Source organism: Sus scrofa, chromosome 1, assembly GCF_054392235.1.
Source record: "Sus scrofa isolate SSC_HxYL_T2T_F1_AM1 chromosome 1, Sscrofa_HxYL_maternal_Yorkshire_Landrace_v2.0, whole genome shotgun sequence".
Lineage (NCBI taxonomy): Eukaryota > Metazoa > Chordata > Mammalia > Artiodactyla > Suidae > Sus > Sus scrofa.
In genome coordinates, this window is record NC_139383.1 from 250,568,595 (window position 1) to 250,577,747 (window position 9,153).

Genomic DNA, 9,153 nt, shown 5'->3' on the forward strand with positions numbered 1-9,153 from the left:
GCAAGGAGGTAAGGAGCCAGAATACCTGAGTTTATCTTTCAGCAAAGAACTTCCTTTACAAGACTTTAAGCAAGTCCCTTGGGCAATCTGGGCCTAGCGTCCTTGGAGTTTGAATGAACTTCCAAGATTTTTCTTAAGGAGGAGGGTGGGGTACCTCTGCATCTGCATGAAGGGGCATCTGGATCAAGGTATAACGGAGGAATTTTCCATGACTCCTTGGACCCCCTCATTTATATTTTCAAAACCTTCTGAGGGCACTTCAAAACTCAGTAAAGGAGCCAGAGCCTCCTTGCCTGCCCGCTTGCATCTCTCACAAGCGTCCCATCTTAATAAATCTATTTCTTGCCTTAAAAAAAAAAATAGTGAAGTAGTTGGGGGAAGAGGTGCCAGCACCTTCTACATACAAATCACCAGCACTCCTCCCATGCCCCCAAAATTGAACATAAAATAGCCTATAAAGTGATAGGTTTTCTCCAAAGGTGCTGAGGATACACACAGGGCTGAAGGCTGTGGCAAAGAAGGAAATCACCCAGCACCGGCCCACATCAACATCAAACCACCCCTGATGGACTAGAAGAATGATTTTCAAGGGACTGGAACCCACTCTGTAGCTTTCAAATGGTTCTAAACAGGGTCTGCTACCCCTACGCACATTAAGGAGTACAGCACCAGGGAAGAAGGGAAGCTTGGATGACAGAAAATTGAGGAAATAGCCTAGCACCGAAGGGATCCTTATGTACAGTTTTGATCCAAACGGGTAAACTCTTCCAGTTCACTCAAATTGCTTAATTCAAATTTTATATCAGAGATTCATAGAATCTTAGTACAAAATTCTGGAGTGTATTATTACAATAAATCATTTATGGAATAGAATTTTTGGGACACTTTGTTCATGAAAATCTTGGAACCAAGACCTTAATAATTCTAATCTCAAGGTGCGAAGGCTTGGTCTGGCACACAGGTGTAGCTCAGTAGAAGCAAAGATTGAGAAAGAGGAATCATATTTCTAGAAGAATAGGTCCACAAAACACCGAAGATAAAAACATCCAGAGACACGGAGGCTTCTAACCATAGTCATCGGAACTTAAAAGTAGGAAATCATAAAGTCATTAAAGCCTATAGTCACAAATATTATAAGAATTACAAGAATTAGATTATTTTAGTTATAAAAGAGTGGATCTAGTACTAACATTTTAGACTGAAAGTAAAAGATTTGTGGATTTATAGGACCCAATCTTCCAATCAGACATTCTGATATAGGAATTCAAATTAGGTAATATAAAATTTAGAGTGGCAAAAATATCTAAAACCTAGAGAAGCTGCAACTCCCAATAGTGGCATCATGTTTTCAGGCACGAAAATCTTACTTCCGGAGTTCCCATCATGGTGCAGCTGAAACGAATCCAACTAGGAACCATGAAATTGCAGGTTCGACCCCTGGCCTCACTCAGTGGGTTGAGGATCCGGCATTGCTGTGAGCTGTGGTGTAGGTTGCAGATGTGGCTTGGATCTGTCATTGCTGTGGCTCTGGCACAGGCCGGCAGCAACAGCTCTGATTAGACCCCTAGCCTGGGAACCTCCATATGCTGCGAGTGCAGCTCTGAAAAGACAAAAAGACAAAACAAAAACAAACAAAAAACTTACTTCCAGCATCTTAAAACGTGAGGAATACACTTTTACACTTTGACCAGAAGCTTAAACTCATAGGACTACAATCACAGTCAAAGAATTTAGACTTCTGATCACAGAATTTTAGAATCACAGAATCGTATTCTTTGATTTGTGGATTCATGTTTGGATAGCCATCCGAAATTTAACATTCGGAAATCTAAATCTTGGAAATAACAGAGAACCACAAAATCCAATACTAAAATATTACTATGATGTAATCTGGTTAAAATTTTAAACTTTTTTTTTCCCCATTTGAAAAAATGTAAGGACAAAACCTGGATTTTTTGCATCTTGGTTACTTCAGAAAAAGGAAGTTGGGAGTTTTGCTGAGCGAGTGAAAAGTCTTCTCCATTAGCTCCAGCGCGTATCTGATGAAAAAGGTCTTCATTGCAAACTATTCACCTGCTTCCACACCTGGGTCGGCGGAGCGAGGATCTGGGCTCTTCGCCTCTTTCTTCCGAAGGCAGTTACTCAATGCTTGGCAGGGCTGAGCTTGCCTGAAGCTCAGTGCCACAAAGAACGAGACTAAAATCCTCAAAGGCCGGCCGCCGGCGCTCTTGCGGCTCCCTTGGCCCTGGTCTGCACCCGCAGCCCCGCGGAAAGCGGCGTCTCGGCCAGGGCATCCCAATCTGACATCAAGGCTTGAAATCCTAAGGGTAGAAGGGGCCTCCGAGATCTGCACATGCTCTCCCGCCCCCAATTCACAGAGGAGAAAATTGAAGACTTGCGACTGGGAAGGGACGGGCCCAAGGTCTCCCCGCGAATGACCACAAAGCGAACGCTCGGCTGCCCCCTGAGGTCTTGGGAACCACTCGGAATCTTCCTGGGACCGGACGAACCGAAGGAGGTTACCGCGAGAAGGCAAAATCCTAGCCTCTTTAAGCTGCGCGCCCCTCTCCAACCCATTGAGAGGAATCCTGAGTCACTCAAAGATAGCGGATTGCACGGAGTGGGGTGGGGGGGTGCTGTCCCTAAATATCAGCAATGGAGGAACACTTGAGATACAAAACCTCGGGTACAGTCGAGGAACCTGGGATCCAAAGAGAGAAAGTGACTGGCTCTAATTGGACATGGCGCAGAAACGCAGTCCAATTAGAGAAGCAGGCAGATGTGAGGCTCCGTTAAGCCGCGAAGTCGCAAGTGGAAGCGTGACAGGTCATCTCTTCCACTGGGCCTCGGAATCCTCGTCTGAAAGATGAGGGACTGGGTGGGGAAATGCAAGGGCAGCCTTGACTTGGGGGTTTGAAAATCATCCTCGAAAGACCTTGGGAACCGGTCCCCTGGAACGTCTTCTTCCTCGTCCCCCACCCAGAAGAATAAGCGCCCTCTAGGCCAATTCTCACCCTCTCCGGCCAAAAAAGTGAAGCGAGCCCTTCCTTTCACCTGCTGGTCCCAGCCTTCTGTGAAGGCTGGCAGAGTCCGGAAGCGCTGAGTTCGGGCCCCGAGGTCTCCCTAGACAGTCTAGCCTCTCCCGGCCTCAATCTCCCGGTTGGTGCGCAGAGAGGACCCTTCCGGGAGATCTCCAAGCGCCCTCCACTCCCTTGTCAGTGTGATGCTCCCTCCGCGCCGCCACAGCAGCTCCTACCTGGGGAGGTGCACCGGAGAGCAGGAGGCGGGCAATCGGGGGGGACGGGCGGGGAACGGGCACCGCCCCAAGCTTCCTGGCGCCTTTAAGGAGGAGAAGCCCGCGGAGGGAGGAGCCGGTCCGGGTGTGTGCAGGGGAGCGCCTTGCCAGCGGTATTGGCGGCTGGAGGCCAACGCTACGGAGAGAAACTCGCCGACCGCCCCGCTTGCCCTGCACCGCGACCTCGCCGCCTGCGTCTCGCCTCCTTGTCCTCTGCATCTTCCGCAGTCCCGGCCCCGGGAGCGCGGCCCAGGCGGCGTCCACCAGGGTGCCCCACTAACAGCTCTCGCTTCAGGCCCTAAGGGCCGCAGCTCCTCTGCGCACACGACCTCGACGGGTTTTCCTCTGATCAGCGGGAAGCCCATACCAGCTGCAGACGCCCCTGGCCCGGGACCAATTCCAAACCCCCTGACCGCCTAGCATCAGCGCGTAAAGGACGCTCCAGCTCGCGACGGGAACCTAGTCCCGATCCCAACGTAGCTGCCGGAACTTGGCCTCGAGCTCCAGAACACGAGCAGAGCCGTCGGTGGGCGGGACACTCTTGAGCCTGTGTACTCACTGAGTCAGTCCGGAAACAGTGGGCACCAAGTCTCCAGAGCGCCCCTGCCAGGAAAGCTGTGCCCCCGGTGCCACCCACGAGAACACCCTGAGCTCTCTGCAGAGGGTCCTAGCGTCCGTTCCCGTGACCCTGCGTCCTGAGCCGCGCAACTCTCGGACCCGCCCCCGCACCTCGACAGCAGCGGGCACCAGGGACGCGCCGCGACGCGGGACGGCTGCGCCATGACGGCCGAGAGCGGGCCGCCACCGCCGCCGCCGCAGCAGTCGGAGGCGCTGGCGGCCGTGAAGCAGGAGCGGGGTGAGGCGGGGGCCGGGGTCCCGGCAGAGGCCGCGGGTCGCGGCGCGGGCGGGAGGCGGCGGAAGCGCCCCCTGCAGCGCGGGAAGCCGCCTTACAGCTATATTGCGCTCATTGCCATGGCCATCGCGCACGCGCCGGAGCGCCGCCTCACCTTGGGTGGCATCTACAAGTTCATAACCGAACGTTTCCCTTTCTACCGCGACAATCCCAAAAAGTGGCAGAACAGCATCCGCCACAACCTCACACTCAACGACTGCTTCCTCAAGATCCCGCGCGAGGCCGGCCGCCCAGGCAAGGGTAACTACTGGGCCCTCGACCCCAACGCCGAGGACATGTTCGAGAGCGGCAGCTTTCTGCGCCGCCGCAAGCGCTTCAAGCGCTCTGACCTCTCCACCTACCCGGCTTATATGCACGACGCGGCTGCCGCCGCTGCTGCTGCCGCCGCCGCCGCCGCTGCCGCCATCTTCCCGGGAGCGGTGCCTGCTGCGCGCCCTCCTTACCCGGGCGCCGTCTATGCAAGCTATGCCCCGCCGTCGCTCGCCGCGCCGCCCCCGGTGTACTACCCCGCTGCTTCACCAGGCCCGTGCCGCGTGTTCGGCCTGGTACCAGAGCGGCCGCTCAGCCCAGAACTGGGCCCCTCACCGTCGGGGCCCGTGGGTTCCTGCGCCTTTGCCTCGGCTGGCGCTTCTGCCGCTACCACTGGCTACCAGCCAACCGGCTGCGCCGGCGCCCGACCTGCCAACCCCTCCGCCTATGCAGCAGCCTATGCGGGCCCCGACGGCGCGTACCCACAAGGCGCCAGCAGCGCCCTCTTCGCAGCGACTGGCCGGTTGGCAGGCCCTTCCTCACCCCCAGCGGGTGGCAGCAGTGGCGGCGTCGAGACTGCGGTGGACTTCTATGGGCGCACATCACCGGGCCAGTTCGGAGCCCTGGCGCCCTGCTACAACCCTGCTGGGCAGCTCGGAACGGGCAGTGGAGGCACCTACCATGCTCGTCATGCCGCCGCCTATCCTAGTGGAGTGGATCGGTTTGTGTCTGCCATGTGATCCGAGGCGAAAATTCATAGGTACCTCGACGGACCTTACGAACTAAGTATCCGCGAAACCTGAGGACAGAACTGGAGAGGGTTCCGAAATGAGAGCCTCGTGGGAGGGACCGAGCCAGCAGGACAGGCGAAGCCTCCGGGAGGCATGGCTTTGAAAATGGGAGGAGGTGGGGAGAGGCATCCGTGGCCCACGGACTGGGATAATGGACTCACATTGAGGCTTCTCTGACATTACCGGGGACGGTCCTTGGCTCTAAGGGACTCAAGGTAGTGTCCACACCAGAGTCCAGGATCTGAATTGTGGAGAATCACTTGGCTTCACTCCTCCCTGTATATCCCGAAACTCGGCCCTTTTTTACACAGTCTGAGTCTTGTGCCTTTGACTACATTACTACAATAAAAGGCACCAATGCACCTTCCTACTTAAGGTGAGGAAGGCAAATTTGCAAAAGAAATAGGGGTTTTTGTTTTGTTTGTTTGTTTTTTTTTTTTAATTGGAAAACCCTGCTTCGCTTGACCAGGGGCTTGTTTTCCCTGCAACACAGAACTGCAGACATGACTCTGAGACTGGACTGTGCCTCAGCTCCACAGTGTGACCCATTCCCAACACTCATAACCCCAGTCTCCCCATTTGTTATTTAAGAGGGCTGCAGAATTCCCTGACCCCCATGAGATCCTTAAGGGTCTCATCATGTTGGTGCCATGCATATTTGGCAGCATGGGTGGGCCACCTAGGGCCTACACCTATTTCAGGGAATAGGAAAGAAGCTCATGGCAAACATCTAACTTCCTCTGGATTAGCTCCAGGCACAAATTATATCATAATTTCTTGAATCTTTTGAGCATGATGTGCTGATTGTTCGGCAGCTATTACTGCTGGGTCATAAATGCAGTTTTCCAATGAAGCTGGTAGAAATGCATTTATCCATTGCCCACTCTTTCTTTTCATCAAGCAGCCCCAGATCCAATGGGTGAACTAAAATTCAAAGAGTTAATAGGACTCAGGGAGACTGTTAATGAGAGCTTTCAGTTTGTCTCACTGGCTCTTCCATCCCTAGAACCCTCTGCCTTACCTAAGCAGCCTCTCCATGCAAAAAGGAAAGAGAAAAATTGATTGGGGTGGACAGTTAAGTAGGCTTTAGAAAGAAGCTCATATTTAGCTTTGTTTTGTATCTATTTGTTTTAAGCAGCAAGCTGACCAAAATCAGGGGAAAAAATCCAACAACCACTTTCCCACCTTTCTCTTGAAATTTTGTACGTCTCAATTGTGGAGTGAAACTTTCCAGCATTAACTATTTCAGAGGTTTGATACACAGCTTTCAGGTAACCTTGAGTGTACAGATGAACTGTTTTAATAAAAATCTTTGAGCAAGTGAGTTCTGGCAAGAAAAAATGCAGCCCCTTTGCTAGGTGCGGGTGTGAGAAAGAAGACTGAAAACCACTGGTAATTTTTATTTTTAATTTCAGGGATTGTGCTATCCTTTTCATAAAAACAGGTGAATGTGATTCAGTCCGGACCGGTATTTGTCTAAACCAGTGCTGCCCAATAGAAATATAATGCAAACTGTGTAATTAAATTTTTCTGGTAGCCACATTCATAAGATAAAATCAAGTGAGATTAATAATATTGTTTTAACCCAATATATCCAAATTATCATTTCAACATGTAATCAATATAAAAATTATTGAGATATTTTACTTTTTCATACTAAGTCTTCAAAATTCAGAGAGTATTTTCAGCTCATCTAAATTTGTACTAGCCATATATGCCCAGCGCTCAACAAAAGCACTGTGGCTGATGGCAACCGTATAGGACAGTACAGATTTACATGTTGGTCCTTCCTGACTTTGGTGATGATAAATGACCACCTGGGGCAGGGGGCAGCTGTAGCACTGACCCTACTGCCAGTGGGTCCAGCTTTAAGGTCCAGGCCTGTGACTCTGAAAAAAAAACCTAGGCATTAAGTAGGCTTCCCTTATCTTCATTTGGACCCTTACGGGCTGAAATTCAAAGCTTCTCCATATGCAGTCCAGCTCTCCAGGCAGAAATCAGGATGCCTTGCCTAGTTGGCAGTTGCCCTTAATGGAAAGCCCTCCACCCACGAGTTTTATCCTTTGTGGCCTTAAAGCCCAGCTAGGGGATATGGACTGGAGAAGGGTGGTGGATGTGCCCAGTTAGTGCAGGAGTTGACACTTTATCTGTGTTTTAATTACCAAATCGAGGACTCGGACGGCACCATTGACCTTAAGCCAGTCCCTTCTCTAGCGTCCTCATCTGTGGATGAGAATGTATGACCCCTCCCTCGCAGAGTCCTCCTGACATTAAACCAGTCGAGAGAGGTGGGAATGCTTTGTAAATTGTAAAGCGCTGGGCACACAAGGGAGGAAAAGCTTTAAAGTGAAAAATATCGTCGCCTGATCGCCAAGCCTCCTGGACCGCCACGATAAAGCCGGGGGAACAAGAAAACTGGGGGAACGGCACGCGTCTTCGCCCCCAACTCTCCTTGTCAACTAGGACGACAGGTGAGATCGCGTCAAAAGCGAGGGTCTGTGCCAGGAGAGAAGGGACGCTGCGAGAAGGGAGCTGGGTGTGTACTGCAGAAGCCAGGAGAGACAGCGAGCCCCTCGAGGCGTTGAAGACCGAGCGTCAGCCTTCTTGGCCTCCCATCGGCCGGTGCCACCCAAATTTCGCGCGCCTCCCGGCCCGTCCCGAATGCAAGCAGCGCAGGCGAGGAAGCATTGCTCGCGATGCAGCTGCATTCGCACCAGAGGAAAGCCTCCAGCCGCGCGACTCCAGGACCTTGAGAACATTGACTGCTGCGTCCTGGGACTATCCAACTGTCCGAATCCCCAGACCGTGTTCTCCGTCTAAGGACTCAGACGGGAGGTGCGTTTCTCTTTTTTTTTATTCCTATGTGTAGACCAGAACAAATCCTTTTGCCCCTCTCTGGGCCCTGCACCCCCAGCGTCGTGTGCAGGCGCCCCCACCCCCGGGATGTGGATAATTAGATGCGTTCTTCCCTAATTGCCGAAGGCTCGTTAGAATTCGCCCCAGAGCTATAACATTTATTTTCTTTCACAGTAACTATGCTTGCAATTAAGCTTAGGAAACCAGCAACAAAAGCAGACTTGGCCCTGGGTCGTTTACTACAAAAATGGATTAAGGAAACTTCTTCCTCCGTTTGAAGGGAAAGATTTCCTGCAACCAGAGCTTTGGGGGAAGTGTTCACCGCAGCTCTTGCGCGGGTTGTGTATGGTAATGGCTCTGGCCTTCATCTCAGTGATCCATGCTCCGTGGGCCAGAAAGAGTAAAGGATAACCTCACTGAAATGAATTGGAAGGGTGCGGGGGTGTGTGTGTGTGCTGAATTACCCATCCATGATATGAAACTGCTGTATGTAGTTACAGTTTATCCAGCACATTCATAAACAGTCTCATTTCCCAAAAACTTTGTGAAATTTTCTTTTAGTAAAATTAATTTTTTGTTACAAAATTGGTACATGTTCATTGTAAAGAATTAAAAAAAAAAAATACAAGTTAGAAGGAAAGAATCAAAGGAACCCATAATTCACCCCGAGAAAGGTCAGCAAACATCTCAGTGAGTATCTTTTCCAGTTTTCTTTTTTTTGTTTGTTTTCGTTTTCTCCTATGCAAGAAGTCGGAGTCTCAACTTTGTCACTGAAATGCTGTGAGATCTTGAACAAGCTCCTTCCTGCACTGGGTAGGCCTCAGTTTCACCATCTACAAAGCTGGGTGGCAGGTCCCCTTTCTGTCTTTGTTTTTGGTCATATGAGTCAAGGATTCACTTCTCCAAGAGCGCAGAGAGAGGCTGAGGGCAGCAGATGCTTGCCCTACGTGCTGTTCTGAACAAGACACTGAGGCCCCGAGGCCTTGTAGCTTCAAGTTTGAGCCACAGACTAGCTGAGGGCATCCCCTGAGAGCTTGCTAGAAATACAG

General features: G+C 51.3%; 1 protein-coding gene across 1 annotated transcript; it reads left to right on the forward strand.

Annotated features, from left to right (window-relative positions):
- The first annotated feature begins 1,692 nt into the window (after nucleotides 1-1,692).
- FOXE1 (forkhead box E1) lies at nucleotides 1,693-8,644 on the forward strand. Its single transcript, XM_001925232.5, has one exon. The coding sequence runs from the start codon at nucleotides 4,076-4,078 to the stop codon at nucleotides 5,195-5,197; it is 1,122 nt and encodes a 373-aa protein (XP_001925267.1). The 5' UTR covers nucleotides 1,693-4,075; the 3' UTR covers nucleotides 5,198-8,644.
- The last annotated feature ends 509 nt before the right edge of the window (nucleotides 8,645-9,153 follow it).